The sequence below is a fragment of the Triturus cristatus genome, chromosome 2_2 (genome assembly GCF_964204655.1).
Source record: "Triturus cristatus chromosome 2_2, aTriCri1.1, whole genome shotgun sequence".
Lineage (NCBI taxonomy): Eukaryota > Metazoa > Chordata > Amphibia > Caudata > Salamandridae > Triturus > Triturus cristatus.
Genome location: NC_140582.1, coordinates 150,606,055 through 150,628,495, shown reverse-complemented (window position 1 = coordinate 150,628,495; position 22,441 = coordinate 150,606,055). Strand labels below are relative to the sequence as shown.

Sequence of the window (22,441 nt, the reverse complement as noted above, 5' to 3'; positions counted from 1 at the left end):
CCAGCACTAAAGTGCTTCTGCTCAACTCCCCTAAACATGTTTAAATTGGCTTGTACCTAACAGGCATATTTAATTTACTCATATGTCGCTTGTAGAGCAGTATACCATGGGCCAGTAAATTAAATGCTATCAGTGGACATGCATCATCTTTTGTGCCATCAACTTCAGTAGCACAATAAAACATGTCCCAGACCTGCCATTGCAGCCTGAACGCAGTTTTAAATTGCCATGTCGACTTGAATTCAACCCCCCTTGCACAGCCTTAAACTCCCCTTTTGTTACATATAAATCACCCCAAGGCAGTCTCTAGGTAGCCCATAGGTCAGGGTGCTGTGTAATTAAGTAGTTGAATGTGCTTTTACGTTTTACATGTCCAGGTAGTAAACAACTCTCAAATTTGTTTTTCACTATTGTGAGGCCTACCTCTCCCATAGGATGACATTGGGGATTGCTTATTACATTTAATAAGCTGTAATTTCCATTTGGCAGCTTTGAGAAACCAGGGCTGTTTTTGCAGTGTCACCCCACTTTTTGCCCCCATTTTTGACTGCTAGATGCTGGTTTTCTGACTCTGATTTGTTCCCTGGGCTCTGCTAACCAAACCCAGGGCCTGTGCTGTGATTAAAGATACAAGGTAATTAGTTATAATTACAATGGGCACTGACAACCTACCTGTAAGTCTCTATTACATGGTACGACATGTAGTTTTAGAGGCCCATTAGATTTAATGCACTTAAGTCTGCCTTGCTTTGCAGGCTGCTGTTAAAATTAAATTGTATGCAAATTCGACTATGGAATGAAAGGTTCCTCCAGAGTCTTAAACTACATTATCTTTCTATATGTCACCCTTAAGTTTTCCCCTATGTGCCACAGGGTTAGGATGCCTTGGACCTAGAAGCAGGGACAGTGTAAAATATGTTGTATATGCCCTGGTGAGGGAAAAAATGCTAATTTCATTTTCCCTGTGTAGCACAATAGCTCCATACGCCTGACTGTATTTCCTGGGATACAAGCTCTTCCAAGACCCATGCTGAATGGGATTATTTACAGGCTTTGACTGGACTCTGGCGGACCTGTTCTTGAATTCACGTTAGCCCTGAGGAAGTCGATGAGCGATATAGCCAAGACGAAACACGTGTTGCCTACATCTCGACTATACCAGCTAGGCCTATTTGCTGTCACGAGCCACTTGTAAAATACCTATCGCTTTGAACAGGATTAGAAAATAAAGAAGAACATTAATACACAAGATTTGGACTGATATTTTCTTGGACTGACTTTCTGATGATATAAATTTGTTCTCTGCTCGGGAACGGGATCTTTCTTTATATTAAAATGATAGTTAGAATAAATCCAATAACTTGCCAAGGTTAGATTTATTATAACTATCACAGAGAAAACATTATAGACCTTTCTTTTCAGATGAACCAAAATCCAGCTTTCCAGCATTCTCTCCTTTTTGGCCAACCTCTGACATACTGAGCCAAACTGCTCTGATGATGTGTGAAGTGGGCTGTATAGAGACAAAGGACAAAGAACATCTGATGGGAGGAGATCTGCAGCTGCAGAGCAAAAGGCAGGATTGGGAAGGAGTAGCCAAACTAGTCTTCAAAGAGGGAATGACAGTTAGGATAAGACACAGTCTCCCCCCACACATCCTGCACCCCCAGTCAGACAGGAGCCCTGGTAATTGAATTAGCAGGGGGCTGAATGGGAAGTGTTAGGGAAACGTAGCCACACCAGTGGTCTGGCTTAGCCAGTTCTTAACCTCCAAGAGAAAATCCCTACATTTTGAATTTTAAAGGAATAGTGCTTTCTGAGACAAAAATATGCCACACTTTGGTGGAAGTTTTCATAACTGAAGGTGGCATCCTGCACCCCATTTCTCAGGGGTGCCCTCCTGCTTGTCACCCGAGAACTCTAGATAAATATGAGAAAACTGCTCAAATACTCAGATCGCTGCCTTGAAACTCCAAGAAGAGGAAGGACTCCCCAGCTGGACCCTTGAACTGCACAAGAGAGCACTCAGAACGACAGCACCTGCTTCACACTTTGGTCTTCAGCCCAAAACGACTTTGCTTTGCTCTGAAAGTTGAAGGAGTGGACTCCTTTAAAGCAACAGGTTGAAAGAGCTCCACCTGCATCATCTCCACCAAGAAGAACCCAGCTGGATAGCGTTCCATAGACCTTGAAGGATTTGGCCTGGTGCATTGTGGGTCTTGTATTCCCAACTTGCCAGGGAGCAACTCAGAGATTCTGTTACCTCGATTAGTGTTGTGGACCTTCAATGACCCAAAAGAAACATCTGGAGAAGAAGGACTGCCCTGGTGGACTCTTGGACTGCACAAGAGAGGACAGCACTCATAAGGACTGCACTTGCTACACTCACAAGACTTCACAACAAAGGGACTTTGCCTGATTTAAAGTTCAAAGAGGGAACTCACTGATTGCAAAAAATTGAAAAGTCCTGGAAGGGCTACCTGCAACATCAACAACAAGAACAACTCCAGCTGACAACCTTCACTTGCGTTTTACTTGGAATGACCATGTGCATTGTGGGCGTTGTAGTCTGAGATCCCAAGAGGCAAACCAGAGCTTTAAAACCCTTGGCTGGTGCTGTGGACCACTTTCTTGCATCAAGAAAAGACTTCTGGAAGTAAGTGTAAAAGTATTACATCGTGGGCGGCCTGGACTCTTAACTTTATCCCGGTCCAGAGTCACCTTTTTTAACCCTACGAGCGCTTTTTTCTTTTCCCCAGTAGGCCGCCAGGGTGGGGGCCAGTTTTGGGCCCCTGGGGAGCCGTTTTTGATACCAGGGGTCTGCAATATCGGCCCCCTGTAACAAAATCGGCCGAAACCAGCCCTCGCAAACAGCTCGGCTGCACCCCACCAGCCCCCAGGTGGGGGCCAGCCGAGCAGTTTGCCAGGGCCGGTTTCGGTTTCCAGTCCGGCCCTGACTAGTTTTACTTTTAATCTTTAAAAATTCATATCTCTGGTCCCCTATATTGAATTTTGTTTTTTTTTGTGCCATTTTACTCATAACGTATTTCCTACTGTTACAAATTGGTGTTACGTTTTTATTGTGTCTTACATATTTGATGTATTGAGCTTTTAAATGCTTTACACTCCTGTTACCTAAGTTAAGCCTGCCTGCTCATAGCAAGCTATGAAGGGCTGAAGGGACTAATTTATTGAGACCTTGACTGGATGACGAGATCCTCCCTTAAACTAAATGGGGATAAAACTGAGCTGATGCTCTTGGGCCCTGTCACCCCACTGATCCTTGATCTCCTCTGGTCCCCTTGCCTAGGCACCCCGCCTGCACCTAAGGACAACATAAAAAGCCTCGGAGTATGGTTGGACAAAGCCTTAACCTTTGACACCCAGACTACCAGGTTGTCTGCGACCTGTTTTGGACTCCTCAGGATGCTCAGGAAAGTTCTTCCACTTCTACCCATGGAGGCCAAGCAAGTCGCTGTTCAAGGCTTGATCCAGTCTCGACTGGATTTTAACAACACCCTGTACCTCGGAGCCCCTGACTACACACTTCGTAAGTTGCAGATCGTCCAAAACTGCGCTGCTCGCATTCTGCTACAGCTGCCACGGAGACTATCAGCAAAACCTGGGCTGAGAAGCCTGCACTGGCTGCCGATCCAACAAAGAATCACCTTAAAGGCAATGTGTATTGCCCATCAAGCCTTTTGGGACAAAGGACCGGCAATCTGCCGCAATTTTACCACACAATACCACCCTAGGAAACAACTTCGCTCCGGTCAGGCTTTCCTGGCAACAGTCCCCAGAATCAGGAGAGCGAGAGCTGGTGGCAGGATGTTCTCGTACAACGCCGCCAAGCTGTGGAACCTCCTTCCTCTTCAGCTGAGATCCAATCCCAACCTGTCTTCCTTTCGAAAACAACTAAAGACTTTTCTTTTTACTTCTCTAAACTAATTCCCGGCTGATCGCCTCTGATGAACATACCACTCTCTTCAGGTAGCGCTTGGACGCCTCAGGGCAGCAATTGCGCTTTATAAATCCACATTTCATTTCATTTCATTTCACTGGACCTTATATTGTGATTTTGACCTTGTTACTAGTGGTAGGTACCTACTTACCCCTACTAATAAACCAAATTCCAACAGGAGCTGGTAGCTGTATCATGTTTGGTGTCTTTGGAATTTGAATGAGAAGTCCTATTTAGTGGTTAAGTCGGGGTTTTTATCACAATTTTGAAATCTCCACTTTCAGAAAGTTGGCATTTTTCTGCCCTTAACCCGTTTGTGCCTACTGCCAGGCCTGGGTCACATGACTCGGTGTAGCTGACAGATGAAAATTCCTCCCAGACAGTCACACAGTAGCGGGATTAGGTGTTCCTGAGTGGACCACTTGCTGGCAGGATGGGGGCGTCGCTGAACACAACGCCACTTACACGTGAAGAGCATGTGCTTTGCCTTCACACAAAGGGTGTAACAAGCCTGCATTGTCACTTTAGCCAACTTGAAGACAGGGCATGGGAGGCAGGATATTGCATACAGTTCAACTTCCAGAACTAGGGAATCAGGGTATATTGGAAGGACCTCAGGCACCAACTCTTCAGTACATTTCTGGACCTGTGGATACTCTGCCAGGAAGAAAGACTCCAGTGCTGATACAAGGACTGCCACTCTGCTGGACTGCTCGTCGAAAGGAATTGCTGCCCTGCAGTGCTGACATGCTGTCCTCTTGCCTGGGAAACAAGAACTGAACCTGCAGCCTCATCTTGATTCCAGGACCCCAGAGTGACTCCAAGGGCTAGTCTGCTGGCCTCCTGATATGAGGCTCAAAGACATAAAAGGAACCCCAATGATCCCCTGGATTTAGCTGCTGCACATTCCTGACCCCTAAGTGGTACCTCTCAGGTCCTGGACCTTTGGTGTGGCTCATGGGCTCCTAAATTAAGTTTTTGGGCTCTCTGCAACCACAAACTGGCATTTTTTCACAGAGACCATGCTGCTCACACTGAAATCTAGCACAAGCCCGCGCCAGCCCTTCTCTTCTCATAGAAGCATCAACCGCCTATGGGGGACTGCCATTCCAAAGCACCAGCCCATCTATGTGGGGTGCCCAGCCTACTCTTCCCGCCAAGCGACCCTCTGCAATGCGAAAGGGACTCTTGGCACAAAACTTAAGAAGGTACGGCAGGATTAATATGGGACTGTACCAACCATTTCAGTCGGTAGATCTTTTGACTTAAACCCGGTCCAGGTCAACTAGATAGCCGCGGTTGATGCTTTGAGGTGCTATTTTCCATTTTATTATTTCAAAATTCATAATTCCGGTTCTACTAATTGGATTTTTACTGCTTACCTCCATTTTTTGCTGTATCTTTTGGTTGGACTTCGGACTCTGAGCACTTTACCACTGCTAATCAATGCTAAAGTGCATGTGCTTCTCCCCTAAACATGGTGACATTGGTGCATACCTGACTGGAATATTTCGTTTACTTATAAGTCCCATGTAAAGTGGTGTACGATATACCCAGGGCCTGCAATCTAAATGCTACTAGTGGGCCTGCAACACTGGTTGTACCACCCATACAAGAAGAATTTAAAACATGTCTCAGGCCTGCTATTGAAGGGTCTATGTGTGCAGTTTACTGCCAATTTGACCTACCATTAAAAACCACTTGCCAAGCCTTAAACTCCCCTTTTATTACACATACGTCACCCCTAAGGTAGGCACTAGGTAGCTCTGAGGGCAGGGTACTATGTAAGTGAAAGGTTGGAAATGTGGTTTTAAGTCTGGATTGTGACAAACAGCTAAATACATTTTACACTACTGCGAGGCCTACTCCTCTTATTAGGCAGCATTGGGAATTCCTTAAAACAATTTTAAGCTGTAATTTCTAATGTGAAAGGAGTAGCTACATTATGTTTCATATCCTTGAAATGGTAATGCTAAAGCCTCTTTACTGGTGAGGTTGGATTTAACATGACCTTTTTAGAAATGACACTTATATAAAGCGGACATTTCTCTTCTCTTGTTCTCTGTGTTGCTTGCATCCTGTTTCCAATACATTTCTGGGGTGGATGACAGCCACACTTTGTGCATTCACTCTAGACAGCCCAAAAAACCCTAGAAGGATGGGTGCGACATAGAACTCATATACATTCATCTACATTCTGATAGCTCCCCCTCCATCTTCCTGCCCAGGAAGAGCTAACACACCTGACTAGGCAGTGTCCTATGTCCGACACAAAGAGCTGATTATCCCCCACTGATATCCTGGGAGACAGGACAGGGATGAAAGTGGAGCTGTGCACTTCAAGGGCATGCTTTTAAGTCACCCCCACTTCAAAGGCACATTTGGGTATAAGTGCTGGGGCTCTGACCTTACCAAGACAGTAGACTACTGTATCTGTAAAGAACTCTGCCAAGAGTAAGGACTGCTGTGCTACAAGGATTGCCGCTTTTTCTTACTGCTGCTCTGACGCAACTGCTTTCTGATGTGCTGAGCTTCCCTGCTGCCTGCTGATATCTGCCCTGCTGAGGACAATGAGTGGACTATTTTTCACTTGAACCCACAGTGACTCCATAGGCTTGCAGGCTTGCCCCCTGTTCAGAAGTCCCTGAGCTATCAATGACTCCCTGCAACTCTGCAACAGCACATGGACTCTAAATCTCTGAGTCCTGAACCGCCAAGTTGTGTCAATTCAGTGCTGGGCCCTTGAAAGTAATTTATGCTGTCCAGAGCCATCGAAATTGACGGAGTGACGGCTTTGCGCCAATTGGAACCGATGCATTGCCATCTTGATGCCGACGCAGGAGCCAGTCGATGACATCAGTTCGACGGACTGAGCAGCTTCACGAAGACAGACAGCACAGCTCGATGATAATGCAACGCCTACATCGTAAAGAGGTTGAACACCAAAGTCTTCATCGACTGCACAGATTGGTGCTGACACTTGCCTCCAACTACGGGATTGGTGACAATGTGGCATCTCCTCGACTCCTCGCATCGAGTCTTTGACGTCAACACTTGTATTTAAGGTACTTTCTCTGCAGGACCTGTGCGGGTCTGTAGCCGGCATGCCCTTCATCACAGTAGACAAATACTTTTTACATTCTCTCTAAGTTAATCCTGTCTGCTCTGTATCAAGCTACTAGAGGGATCAGCCCAGGTTAATTGTGGGGTTGTCTTGTGTCTTACCCTGACAAGGATTGTGGTAGCTACTTGACCAGGGCTCTCACCCCACTCAAAAAGTAACCTGATTTCTAACATTTGCATATAACAATTCTCCTTTTACTCAATCATTTTTGTAATAGTGAGTTTAACAAAGGCTTTGGTCATTTGAACACTGTATCCTGCCGCCTACAGAGGCAGTTGGTCCACCCTCAACATTGTAGAAAGAAGAAGTGAGCAAATTAATATGTGTGACATCATTTCCTATCCCTGCACTTGAGGATTGGAGAATTTTGGCCACTCCCAGAAACCTGGATACTGGAGTATTTTCAAGTCATTAAGGCTAGAATGGGTGCAATACAACATCACAGCTTTACCTATGGAGTGGCCTGAAATAATGGGCAACTGGTTAATAACCAATTGAGTGATGTAGATCATTTCCATTTTAACTTCAAAATTCACGGTGGGCAGATTTTGCCGTGGCTAATAATATATTCAGTTGGCACAGCAAGGAAACCTCCACACAAGCTGTCAGATATAAAATACTGTTAGAAATTGGGTTACTGGTTGGCAGAGGTATGCACCCTGTCCAAGCAGGAACCACAATCCTAGTAAGGGTAAGTCAGATACACACCATAAATTAACCTGTGCTTACCGTATAGTAGCTTGTCACAGAGCAGTCAGACTTAACTTAAGATGCAATGTGTAAAGCATTTGTGCAACACTTCAAACAGTAACATTGAAAACATGACAAAAGACTTCACACCATTTTGGAAAATAGATGTTATTTTTATAATAAAACAAGAAAAAAAAAACATACATCCAATAAGTAGAAGTCGAGATATGACTTTTTAAGGATAAAAAGTAAAAATAGCGCTTAAAAGCAATAAGTGCCTATGGGGGTTGTCTAGTCACGCTGGAGCGGGGCAAAGTCAAGAATTCAGGCAAACCATGATGAGGTGCAGGCCAGATACAGGAGCCATGCAAGGCTCGCTTAATGATGAACCTTGATCCTGGTCACAACAGTGAGATGCATAGTGCAGCCAAGGGATGCATCAGTGTCCATCCCACAGTTGAGATGATGCGTCGATTTTCTTCACGCAGTGGGGGCGATTCTTCAGTTCAGAAAATAATGTGCTACACCAATAGGTGTTGGTTCCTTATAAGATGCACTGGGCTTCTCCATAGACTGGAGGGGATGCATTGATCTTCACAAACTGCAGTGGCTGTGTGCGTGTGCCCTATGGCAGCCTGGGATCTTCATAACTGTAGCGGCCAGGACCAGCTGCCCCGGATGAGCTGAGCCGCCGGCCCGAGCCCGCCGTTGCCATTCACAAAGATGGCACTGGAGGCCCAGCCGCTGGACGAGGAGAGGAGAGTGAGTTTGGGCCCCCCAGGTAACGTGTGTCGACTCCTGAGGTGGGGTGCGGGCTCAGAGGGTGACGCTTTTGGCCTCTCTCTCATTCTCTCGAGCTTCTGCTTCAGCTTGTATCATGGCCCGTATTGCAGAGGGAGTGGCAGTACAGGGGCCGGAGTGCAGAGCTGCACTTTTTGATTACACCATACCCGTGTTGGGGGCAACTGTTGAGAGGCTGACTGCAAGTCAGAAGGAGAGGCGGAGAGACCTCCTAAGGCACAGTGATCTGTGCCTGAGTGTATTACGCATTATTCCATTTCTGCATAACGGAGTACCTGACTGTTGTATTACACATTGCATCATTTCTGCATAATGGAGTACCTGATTAGAGTAGTATGCATTGCATTATTCCTGCATAACAAACTACCTGATTAGTCTATGATGCATGGCATTATTTTTGCATAACAAACTACCTGATTAGCGTATTGTGCATTGCATTATTCCTGCATAAGGAATTACCTGATTAGTGTATTACGCATTGCCTTATTTCTGCATAACGATGTACCTGGTGGTTGTATTACGCATTGCATTATTTTTACCTTGCAAAGTGCCTGATTGTTGCGTTACGCTTTGCATTATTTTTACATTGCTGAGTGTCTGATTGCTGCGTTACGCCTTACAGCATTTTTACATTGCAAAAGTGCCTGATTCTAGCATTACGAACTGTATAACATGATATTAGGATAACAGGAGAATGTTTAAAAGTGCTCATTAATACCCCCAGAACTTCCAAGGGCTGGCTGGCCTAAAAACCGGCCAGGAGAAATAGTACACAAACTCATATGTTGGATTTATATTGTGTGGTCTTATCGTATATCTTTTTACATAAAATGTATAATTGTGTTTTATAAAACTTGTGTGTAGTCTATTTGCGGTGTTATCATTGGGTTGTTGTGAGCGTGGTTGCAAATACTTTACACATTTGCCTTGAAGATAAGCCTGGCTGCTCGTGCAAAGCTACCGAGGGGGTGAGCGGGGCTATCTCAGAAGGTGACTTCCGTTTCCCTGACGTGGAACCGCGGGTCCCTATTTGGCCTATGGTACCTACCTCAGCCAACCAGGGATCTCGGGTCTAACATTTGGTTGTCAGCAGTGTGGGATTTTAATGTGTATTTGCGAATTCACTCACAGTGATTGGTGTGCATCACAAGTTTAGCGCAGACCACGACGCATCCACATATTGTGTACTTGATTTGTCGGTTTTACTTTTGAGTAATGTTTAAGCCACACATAATGTCTCAGAGGAGTCAAGTAGCCAGTGAGGCTGCAGAATTAGAGTTCAACATTGAGGCATTGCTTGCCTACAAAGTTGATCAATTGAGGCAATTCCGCAGGGCTTTGGAATGTCCCATGAAAAGTAGCGACAAGAAGGAGGAGCTGCAAGTGGCCTTGAGGGCCTGGTGGGAAGCCAAAGGGACTCAGGAGGCGGGTGATGTTGAGGTGGATGAGGATGACCCAGGGAATGGATTTGGTCCACAGGATTTGCCAGTGGAGGTACGAGCTTCAGGGGCTGGTAGTAGCCATTCAGGGCGGAGCTTTTCACCAGAGGAGCTGGAGGAAAACCAAAGGGTCAGAGAGCATGAGTTGGAGGTTTTAAAACTTAAAGCTCAAGCAGAGGAGAAAAAGCTGTTCATTTATAGTGAAAAGCAAGCAGAGGAGAGCAGGAACGCTCTCGCCTTGGAAGAGAAAAAGATTCTCTTAGCTCATGAGTTAAGCATGAGGGAACAGGACATTAAGGTTAAAAAGGCAGAGTACAGTTTGAATGGTGGCAGCGTTGAGCCAGTGCCAAGTGTTGATGAGTACAAGCGTGCACTGGATGACTGAGTGTTGGTGAGCATGGCAAATAATTTGAAGGGTTGCTCAACCTTACACCTAGGGAGCCTAGGCTCAGTAATTGTTTTCCAGGATTGCACCAACCCGTGTTAGGGTGCAAGCTCTTAGATATCCGGTAGCTGGCACAAGAACCGGACCCCTGGTCATGGGTCCAAGGGCCTGAAAAGGCCCTAGAGAGGGAAAAGAGGCACAGTAGAACTGTTAGGTCCCAGAGTAGTGGGGGGGCATGTGGGCTAGCTCCCTGTCTCAAAAGAAAGGGAGGGAGTGTGAGCAGCGTCCCAAGGGGTTCACCACCCCTCCCCAGAAGCTGGAGGGTTCCTTAGAGGAGCACCAGGTTGGAAGCCTAGCGACTACTTGCCAGCTGTGCGAGGAAGAGCACCTAGCATCAGGAGGGCGTAGGGCGTCTCTCATCAGAGCTCCCCCAGTCCTGAAGTTTGTGGGTGCCATTCTAAATGGCAGGCACAGAAATCTAAATAGAAGGTTAAGGGAGAAAGGTGTCCCCCCCCGGGAAAACCCGTGGTACTGTGTCCAGCCAGTAGGGCTGGTTCCCCTAGGAGTGACCAGGGTACACCCACATCTAACCTGGAGGACAGGATAACTGGGAACAGTGTCCTGACTGATGGGTCTTCCAGGGATACCGCTCTAGGTGGGGGTTGGCAAGGGACCAGCACCCCTAGAGAGGCCCCAACTGCCTGAAAGCACCCATGGAGTGGCATAGATGGCCCAGGGAGTAGTGACCGAGAGAATCCCCTGGGGTCAGAAAGGCATAGAACTGGAGGGTTTCCCCATGGTAGTGGGCCTGTGTCCGTGTTCTAACGCCACAAGCAGGGAAGTCCATCTAGGTAGTTGATTGATCAACCTTGGCCTTTGGCTGGGAGGGGGTTGTGTAGGACTTGGCCCTTTTAGGCTAATGTTCCTAAACTTTTTGCTTTCCCCCTAGACCTTTTTTCTGACATGGTGTTGCCAACTTAGATGCTTTGGACACTGCCACTGCTGATCAGTGTCAAAGTGCAAATTAGCCCTGTATAAAGTATAATGGTAATTGGTTGTCCATGATTGGTATGTTTGCCTTACTAGAAAAGTCCCTAGTCAAGTGCACTATGTGTGCCAGGGCTGGTAATGCAAATGCTACTAGTGGTCCTGCAGCACTATTTGTGCCACCCACACAGGTAGCCTTAAAAAGGGAACTCAAGCCTGCCATTGCAGTGCCTGCGTGCAGTTTATTAAACTGCCATGTTGTGCTGACAAGTGCACTCGCTTGCCAGACCTTACCATTCCCTTGCTATGCACATCAAACACCCCTATGGTAGATCTAGGGTACCCCCTGGGCAGGGTGCAGTGCATGTGAAAGGTAGAACATGTACTAAGGTGTGTGCCATGTCCTGACAGTGAAATAATCTCCATTTCGTTTTTCACTGTGGAAAGGCCATCTTGCCCATAGGACAGAATGGGGAGTCTATGTAATATGTTTTCCAGCCTACCTTCTCAAAGGCTTAAGATAGTGAGGTGAAGTTTAGTATGCCTGAACTCACAATGTAATAAAACATCTTTTTATGAAGGTGGTTTCTGCATTGTGTGCTTAGAAGCCACTATTTTAGAAGTGGCTGAGTGTTTGTGCTCTAACATTTCTGTGTGTCCCTGCCTGGCTGTGGATTGACAGTCTGGATTTGAAAGCAGTAGGATCTGGGCAATGTCTTGACCCAGGGGAGGAGGTGAGACAGCAACAGGCCGACCTGCATCTGGAGTGTAGGGGTAGGAGAAGCCCCTAGAGGTGAAGAGGCCTGGGTTGCTGCTATAAAACAATTGTCCCATCTCCTGCTGAGTGATTGAGAATCCAGACCCCCACTAATCAAAGGAAGAAGGTGTCTCTGGCAGGGAGGCACCCAGAACAGGTTTGAACAGGGGTCAGTGCCCCCTGAACACAAAGACTTCAAAACCACCGAGGGGTATAACTATGAGAGCTGAAGCCCCTGAACTTTGGAGAATGGCTTGATCAAGTATGAACACGACGGGAGCTACTTCGTGGTCAAGAGGACCTTTGCCAAGGAAGAAAAAACTGAAGAAACCGAAGGATAGGACTGACTCTTGCTGTGTGTTCTGGGGCTGGCCAGCAGTTTGCTGTTTTAACCAAGGAAAGGCTAAAGGGACTTTGCTGTGTGCTGTGTCCCCCTGCTTGAAAGGACTTTGCTGTGTGCTGTGTCCTGAAGTTACTTATCCCCAAGGACCCAAGGTGAACTGGCTCCCTGTTGTGGAAACACAGGAACACAAAAGTTTCCATGAGAGTCTCAGTGGCTGTGTGTGTGCGTGATTGTTGCAGCCTGAGACCCTCGTAAGGTGTTCCCTGTGATCGTGGGCACCAGGAGTCCAAGCAAAGATCAGCGAGGCGGTGTGCGTGTGCTTTTTGCAACCTGAACCCCTTTGTGAGAATAGTCCAGATATCGTGTGCACCGGAATCCAAGTGAGTCTCATCGATGTTATGTGCATGTGCGTTGTGCACCATGAGACCTTTGTTATGATTTGCCTTGTTATCGTGTGCACCGGAATCCAAGTGAATCTCATCGATGCTGTGTGCATGTGTTGTGCACCGTGAGACCTTCATGAGGATTTGCCTTGTTATCATGTGCACCGGAGTTAAAGTGAGTCTCAGCGACGCTGTGCGTGTGATATTCGTGCAGCCTGAGACCTTCGTGTGGAGTGCCCAGTCATTGTGCACCCAAAGCAAAAGGAAGTCTCAGCAACGCTGTGTGCGTGTGCCCTGTGGCAGCCTGAGATCTTCGTAACTGTAACAGCCCGGACCGGCAGCCTCGGAGGAGCTGAGCCGCCAGCCCGAGCCCGCCGTTGCCAATTCACAAAGATTGCATTGGAGGCCCAGCCGCTAGACGAGGAGAGGAAAGTGAGTTTGCGCCCCCCAGGTAATGTGTGTCGACTCCTGGGGCGGAGTGCAGGCTGGGAGGGAGACACTCTCGGCCTCTCTCTCGTTCCGGCAGCGCGAGCCTCTGCTTCGGCTCGTATTGCGGCCCGTATTGCCGAGGGAGTAGCAGTACAGGGGCCGGAGTGCAGAGCTGCACTTTTTTATTACACTGTACCCGTGTTGGGGGCAACTGTTGAGAGGCTGACTGCAAGTCAGGAGAGGTGGAGAGACCGCCTAAGGCACAGTGATCTCTGCCTGAGTGTATTACGCATTATTCCATTTCTGCATAACGGAGTACCTGACTGTTGTATTACACATTGCATCATTTCTGCATAACGGAGTACCTGATTAGAGTATTACACATTGCATTATTCCTACTTAACAAACTACCTGATTAGTGTATGACTCATGGCATTATTTCTGCATAACGAACTACCTGATTGTCGTATGATGCATTGCATTGTTTCTGCATAACGAACTACCTGATTAGCGTATTGCGCATTTCATTATTCCTGCATAAGGAATAACTTGATTAGTGTATTACACATTGCCTTATTTCTGCATAACGACGTACCTGATGGTTGTATTACGTATTTAGTTACTTTTACCTTGCAAAGAGCCTGATTGTTGCATTACGCATTGCAGTCTTTTTACATTGCAGAGTGTCTGATTGCTGCGTTATGCCTTACAGTATTTTTACATTGCAAAAGTGCCTGATTCTAGCATTACGAACTGTATAACATGATATTAGGATAACAGGAGAATGTTTAAAAGTGCTCATTAATACCACCAGAACTTACAAGGGCTGGCTGGCCTAACAACCGGCCAGGAGAAATAGTACACAAACTCATATGTTGGATTTATATTGTGTGGTCTTATCGTATATCTTTTTATACAAATTTATACTCGTTTTTATAAAACTCGTGTGGAGTCTATTTGTGGTGTCATCATTGGGTGGTTGTGAGCATGGTTGCAAATACTTTACGCCTTTGCCTTGAAGAGAGGGGGTGAGTGGGGCTATCTCAGAAGGTGATCTTCCTTTCCCTGACGTGGAACTGCAGGTCCCTATTTGGCCTAAGGTACCTACCTCAGCAAACCAGGGATCCCGGGTCTAACAGTGTACATTTAAATCTAAGCTCCCATCATGTGCAGAGTCCCTATTCCACCGCATGTCCTGACTGACATCAATAGTTTCCATTGTAATGTACCTCAAGCAGGCCTCCCGTTCATTACGGCAGTGGCCTCACCTTCGTCTATTGACAAAGTCACCACTCAGCAGTCGGAGGTCATCCTTATCCAAATAAATCCAAAAGAAGATCAACGCAGAAGGACGCCCTTCCTGGCGAATCGGGTCTCGTGAGCAGGCGTTACCGCCAATATATTCCAAAAAGCAGAAAACCTCTGAATCCAGAGGTAAAACGAGCCCACCAGCCGATTTAGTAGTCAAATACCTTAATTGGTAGAAATGTCATGCATTATGCGTTTCAACCCTGACTGGGCCCTTATCATATGCGGCACATGATATGAACATTCGCTCGCCTTTTATAGTTCACAGTCCTTAGACATAGAAGATGGACTACGTGACCTGTCTCATGAATATTGATGAGGCAGGTCCATTTGAGACCCATTATGAATCACTAACAGTCTCAAACGCACTGTTGTACATCACAGTTTGTAATTTCCTAATAGCGAATCGCTAAAATTCGCTATTAGGAAGTTGCAAACATGCAATTTCATACATCTGGCCCCGAATGAACAGATGAAGCCTCCTATTCATCGTGTATCAGGAAGGGAGGGATGTTCAAGGTTGTTGCAGTAACTGTTAAAGTTCTGTGGGATGGAACAGTCTGGTCATGTTGTAAATGCACAATGTGAGAATGGAGACGATTGGTCCCTGAAGGGGTAGGAAGAGATACGATTGTTGCTGAAGTTTCTGTTTGTTTTAATTAGTGCATACACTGTTAGGAGTTAGAGCAAATTCCCTTAGACTTTGAGGATTTACAGATCTATTGTCTTCCTTTTATTCTTGCAATTATGACACTTCGTGTTAAACACTTATTCCAATTCTGAGAGACTTTTACTGGAGTCTTCACCTTCTCTCATTTCCGAATTTCCTTGAGACCCTATTCTATGAACCATCCTTATTCTAGAAATAAAGCCCTGATTAGTGAAAGGACTTTAGAACTTATTCATGTTTGAGAGAGATAATCAGAGTTTCTATAAGGAATGCCAATTTCTAATTCTCAGTTTCTGTATTGTTGAGGCTGAGATTAATTTGTGCCTTAGCCTATTGAGACTGAACCGATTGTGATATTTCAGCCTTCCAGCTGTAATCTTGTATCGATTTTAATATTTTCCTGACATGCATATATATTGGATTGACTATTAATTGGAAATAAAATTACTTAACTTCGATAATTGATTTTCTGGTCCTTATTGAGGGTCCAAATGGACACACTTTGCATCTCAGTCAACTTAAAAAGATCCATCAGATGAGAGATTGTAAATCAAGCTCCTGCATGCTCTCACAAACAAAGGACAAACTATAGTACCGGCGACACTAGGCAAGATGTTCCATTAATTTGTTCGACCATCAATACATACCATAATTAACCAGTTGCCGTGGTGAGTCCCAGCCTGTAGTACTCCCACTATTTGCCCCACATTTTGGATTGTATCGGTGGGCAGTCTATGGCTGCATTGATGGGCCACTCATGCTGCACACAACAGTCCACTCCCCTTCACCATGCTTCCAGTGTGTCCTTTTTGCCACCCCCTGATCACCCCCAGGTCCTCCAGGATTCCTAGTAAAACAATGTTGGATTTAAAGGTGATACTGCTCCCTAGGACTCAGGAAACAGAACCATCAATCTGGCACGAGAAATCCTCAAACTCAGACATTGCCAGAGCACATGGCGAAAATCAGCATCTGGGCACTCACATCGGTGTAAGCAGGGCTCACGACAAGGCCTGCATGCCATAAGTGTTGGGTGTAACTTAGAAGATGTGAATTAGGTGGACCTGAATCAGCCAGAGACAGGAAGATAGGGTCAGTTTATGGGTGGGCCATGAATGCCTCTCGTCTGTCTATGTCCTCAAGGGGCCTACACAGCTTTCCGATTTCCACCTGAGGAGACCCAGGGGATCGAGGGCATTAAGTTCCGAAATCCAATAGATTTGGGAAATTCCTCCCCTGCTGATGTCCACCCATAAGGAGTTTAGCTTCAAGATGGTTCTATTCTGGAAAATACACCAGTTTGGTTTTGTATTCAGCCAAGAGCGATTGCAGATCTTGAAAGGAGCATCAGTGGCTGCCCAGCCAGACATTCCCCATGGTTGGGATTCCAGTATTTTCCCAGTTGGAAACCCCTCCAACTGTACTGCAAGATTGACCATGTCAAAGAAGATTTTGATTGGTCAACCTGTCCGCTCAGTCAGTGGAATGCAGCGTTGCCCGCTGGATCAGGAACACCTTTCTCATGACCACGGGGAGGTCCTGTGGGATTGGGTCACCATATATATGTCCTAAAAGCTTGTCCAAGCCCAGAATTGAATGCTCTGTGTGGTATGCTGGGTCATTCCAGACTCTACAAAGCCAGTCATTTACATCCAGGACATGGGAGGTTTGGAAGAATAATATCACATCATCCATTTTCAGACCTCCATCATGTGTCAAAAGTTGGCATTTTGTTATGGTGATTCGTGTGGGGTTTGTTAGCCCAAAGAAAGCAGTGAATCTCATAAGCTGGAGCTGTGACCCTTGAATTTGGGATCATCAGTGGCAAGTTTTGAAGGGCATACAGAAAATGAGGAAGAACCATCATCATGAAGATGGAGACTCATCTGAGAACAGTAAGCGGTAAGAGTGTCGACTGTGAGAGGTCCTTCTTAATCTTAGGAAGGAGCGGGGTGAGATTCATGTTTGTTGTGAGATAAGGCTTTCAGAGCTATGGTAATGCTCAGATATTTAAAGCTAAATCGACGGATTGGTATAAAGCGCTGCCAGAAAAACGGACTTGATGTCACCTCAGATTGGAACCAGGAGGTATTTGCAATTATTCAGCCAGAGCCCCAAAGCCTCTTCATAGAGATCCAGAAGCCACCTTCCTACAGGCCTAGAAGACAGGTGGTCGGAGTTTTAATGTCCTTGTTTTGTGGCCATTACCAGCAGGAATAATCTGGCAAGGAGAGACAGAAAGAAACAACAATGACCTCTACACCTTGGGATAAAACTCCCAGGGTGCCCAGTTTATTTTTTTTTTTTTTGTTTTTCAAAGCCAGATTGCCACTTTGGGAGGTTGTTTCTGAAAAACATATTTTTTTCCAAGTTTGATGGACGGCTGTGAAAACCGATGGCAACCAACCACCAAACTATTTGTACCTCGAAGGGAACTAGCATGATGGTAGTTCCATTTAAGGGACATAGAAGACCGCTTGTCCTGCAACTAACTCTAAATTTGACAAACCTTAGTCCTTCAGGACAGCTGAGTTTTTGTCCTCTGCCACCATGAGAGACAGAGCACCATCTGTTAAACTTAAAATCATTCTTGAAGACTTTGCATTCATTATTAGATAAATGTAAAACTTCTGATTATTGTGTGTGGTGGGGGGAGCCGCCCCAGAACTATATATAGAGGGGAAGGAGGTGAGATGGAGATGAAAGCTGTGGCATCTAGGGTATGACAATAAAACCGTGAGTAAACATAGGGTATTGGAGAAGGATGAGAAAAAATGAAGCAAGGTGGATGAGAGACTTGAGGGATAAAACATGCCTTATAAACGTACAGAACCTGGAAGTCCACAGGGGGTTTTGACTTTGAGGACTTATCATCTAAAAGATAACCCCCAATGCTGTTTCCCTGCTTCTGGTTCTTGCACTGTGGCATGATCATACAAAAGACCTGGGAAAATATAGAAGGTGGTCATCAGAACAGCAATCACAACTAAGGAGCTGATTACGACTCTTTGGTGGAGCAGTGGCACAGCAGTTTGGACCGCCGCACCCCCCCCCCCACTCCACCAAAGTTCGCCCTGCCCCCCAGATTACAATTAACAAGTAGTCTGGTGGTTTCATGGGGGTGCCTCTTTTAAAGGTGGTGGTACCTTTAAAAAGGTCACCGCAATGGGACTGCACTACAAGGTTTCTGCACAGCATGGACTTGAATGTCCATTGCGTGCAGACACCTATGTGCATACACACAGGGGGCATATGTTATGCCACCCTCTGTGCATGCACATGTGCTTAAGGCACAGGGGAGTCCTGTAGGGCTCCCTTTGTTTCCTCTCCTCCAAGGTTTACATGGAGGAAGAACCTCCATGTAAACTCTGGAGGTGAGTAAACGTGTAATATGTTTGGCAGGACCGTGTGTTGGAATGGAAAATATTTTTGGTTGACTTCCATTTTCATTGTACGATTCAAGTTAGCATTTGTGGTACCATTCTGCATTCAGACGCCATTTTGTACCATGACCAAAACTAAGCTTCTGTCTCATTCTGTTTGCCTCAGCAGAAAGCAGCCTCTATGTTTTTTCCCCCCCTGTTTCTCCAAAGTTGAGCTTCGCTGCACTAATGGATAGACTGTTTTGTTATTACATACCTTTCCCATTAGAATAGGCCTGCTCCCACATTTAGAGTGGCGGGCTCGAGCAGAGTAACTTTGAAACTGAGAAAGCATGTACCCGGTCTCAGGATTGCAGCTCATCCTTCTGTGTCTCCTTTGTTCACCGGCTACTAACTGGAAAATTCCAGTCTAAGCGTGTCTTTAGAGGCACTGGAAATGTATAATGTGTATTAACATGTTGGTGAGGGTCAGTCCCACTGCAGCAATCCAAGGTGGCTGGTCAGACTGGACTCTGCTCGAGTATATGACTAATGAATAACTTTGGTTTGTATTCTCTACTGTCTGACCTACTCTTCGTTTGTTTGGAAGTCTGAGAGGTGGTCGCGAGTGACCCTGGTGACCTGATTCGGGTCACTTCCGCCACGTGGAGGTCTTGTCAAGAATATTGCAGCCTGTGACTACCGCTCCTATGCCAGGGAATGGCGGTTCCATGGTGGAGCCGGCAGTCCCAAGGCGATCTGACTGTCCAATTTCTAATCAGTCAATCGGACCACCGGTGCAGCGGAGGCTGGATCCACCGCTGCCCCGCCACCACAAGTGTGGCAGTCCTCGGACCTCCAGACACGTAATAGGGTCCTTGGCATTTCGTCAATTCGATGATGATAAAATAGATATCACTGAGTTGGAAAATAAATAAAACCTATCCAATATTCTCACTCACTTTTTATGTCTTATTTTTATGCTGATTTACCACTTGAAACTCTGGCGGACCTTGTTTGCGCTTTGCAAAATCACAAATAAGTAAAGCATCTTAGAATCGCATGTGTTATGTGCTGTTCAAAAGTGATTATTCAGTTTCCACTGCAGAATTTTTTAGCACTTTTATCACACATGTGAAAACGTTAAAACACTGGTTTGCTGCTTTTCAAATATTCTTCAGATTTCTAGGGCCACATGCATCAAAGTCAGGATTTGCGAAACCTAAATAGCGAATTTTAAGAAATCGCTATTCAGGACTTGCAAATCCCTATGCATGTAGGAATTGCAATTTTTTTTGCGATTCCTACATATTCCTAAATTGTGACTCGCAAACTACGAATCGCAATTAGGGAATAGCTACCCATTCATTCCTATGGGCCTAGAGGCCCATAGGAATGAATGGGAATTGCATGCGCAATTTGCGAGTACCAAATTGGTACTCCCAAATTGCACATGCAATTTCAAGTGTGCCAAAAGGACATCCTGTTGCACCCCTGAAATTGCCATGTTACCACATGTTGCGCACATACATGCCCCAAGGGCAAGTGTGTGTGTAACATGAAACTTTGAAAAATTCACTTTAGTGCATTTTTCAAAGTTTTTGCAAATTACCATCAAGTTCAAATTGATGGTAATTTGCGATCCCTAATTGCGAATTCGCAATTTGAAATTGCATCATGCATTACATTTAGGGAATCGCAATTTGCGATTCCCTCAATGCATTCGCAATTTAAGTAATCAGAAATGTTCCGATTTCTTAAATTGCAATTTTTCATTTGGGTTGATGCATCTCAAATGCAAAAATACCGGTCGCAAAGTGGCAGATTCTGCGAATCGGCCCATTTGCGATTCGTATTTTCGTTGATACACGTGCCCCCTAATATCTAATCTCTGCCATTGCACGGGGCACATCAATAACAGCACACTATTGAAATCACAACAAAGAGAGCATAAGTTATTCTTTTTGCATAAATGAATGAAACGCATGCCATAATGCTTAGACTTTTCCTCCACAACTTTCAGAATATTTCTAAACTTTACATTTTGTGTGCATATCACATTGTAAGGTTTTAAAGGAAAATAAACAGCATAAATAAATGAACTTGGCATTTGTAAAGCGCAACAACCACCTCGAGAGTCATCTTGGCCCTAACAACACTGAAGCAAAAGAAAGAAATCTGCCCCTCCTGAAAATGAACACTTAGGATGGAGTGAACAGCCATGTTTTCGAAAGCTTTTTGAGAGTAACAAGGGTGACAGCTTGTTCTAGATAGAACAGGACATTGTTCCATGCCTCTGCCCCGAGAACAGATATAGATCATCACAAAACTTTATTCAAAGGTAGGTTTTTTTGGGGAGAATCTACCTAAAAAATATTTGTGTTATAATTTTATTGCAATTACATTATTCTTTGAAGGAATTGCCTATGATATGCTGTAACTATGGTGGAGAGGTGTGGCTCACTGGTTAGAGGCAGCAGACCCGTAAGCAGAGAATCGGCCAGGGACCAGGGTTCAATTCCCGACGCGGCAGGGTCGTGGACCAGGGTCAAAACAGACTCGATAATTCTCGCTTCGGTACCTACTCTAACCAGGAACACACTCGGCAACTCTGGGCATTAAGCTTGCCTCATCTCTACAACGGCCCGCCGGGGATGCCTGGTTTCACCTTGGCGATACCCAGAAAGGGACCATCTCACAGGGATAGCCATGACGGGTTCCCCAGCGGTCTACAGCGCCGGGACGCCCCGTTGCTGGGGCAGCTGTGCGCTTTACAAGTCTACAACATTTACTAGGCAATGTTTGACGCTCTTTAAATTATTTTAGCTATAAATATAAGACCCTATAATGGCATTTGCTCCTAATTGAGCTATTTCATTAATATACCTCAGTTTAAATTGGGCAGCCGGTATCCCCTGTAGTCCACAACTTCTACCTTGCCTACAAGCTTCAAATAGTGAGAAAGCCATTTCCTTACCATGTCCCATGAAAAATTTGCCAACCAGTAAATAGCTGGGTTAACTCCGCTGACAAACTGCAAGTGTTTGGCCTTGGTGACTCTTTCTTGAATGAGGAATAGGACAAAACTCGCTGGGATGAAAGACATGGCAAATATCACGCAGATCGACACAATCATATCTGTAGAGGATGATGCACTGTTGTGAAAAAGAAAGAGCAAAACATTTTTAGAAACAACACATTAAATATTTGGAATAAAATCCTACTACTTCATAACATTGTTTGCTTGGACCACAGTTAAAGAGAATTCCTCCTCCCCAGATCTCGCCATAATACTTGCAAAATCGAGCTTGTATATTCAATTTCAATGCATATCTAACATAACTCAATTCTAAACGATTCAATATTGATTACGCATCAGATGCTACGGTGGCCTATAACCTAAACACTTTGCTGAAGTCACATTCAATACGGGAAAAAATACACATAGTTTACCTATTATTGTTGGTTTAATGGGCCTTGTTTAAAAAATTAGATGCCGAGGGGCTGCTCGGTCTCGGTACAAAGCCGGCATCGTTGTGAAACGCTACTATTGACGACCCCCTCCTTAAAAATCTGAACTTACATTGCTATCTCAAGGATAAGTGTTTTTAGCAAATATCCCTTCCTACTTTATCTGTGTCACAGGACATGAGGGGAAACACCGTGAAAATGAGCACATTTACTAGAGTTAGCACCGACTGGACTAGTGGATACGGACCCCCAGAATATCATGCTACATGAATTTCGAGGAAAAAATCTTGAGGGACAAAATTTTGAAAGGTAAGTGCATATAGGGAAGGCT

General features: G+C 45.4%; 1 protein-coding gene across 4 annotated transcripts in view; it reads right to left on the bottom strand.

Moving 5' to 3' along the window:
• Nucleotides 1-22,441, bottom strand: part of LOC146861982 (phospholipid-transporting ATPase ABCA1-like) — a 3,104,259-nt gene that overhangs the window by 903,955 nt on the left and 2,177,863 nt on the right. For all 4 annotated transcript variants that reach the window (XM_085641135.1, XM_085641137.1, XM_085641136.1 and 1 more), the window contains exon 37: nt 21,617-21,794. In XM_085641135.1, the coding sequence (XP_085497261.1) occupies nt 21,617-21,794 (178 nt within the window). The remainder of the gene's footprint in view (nt 1-21,616; nt 21,795-22,441) is intronic.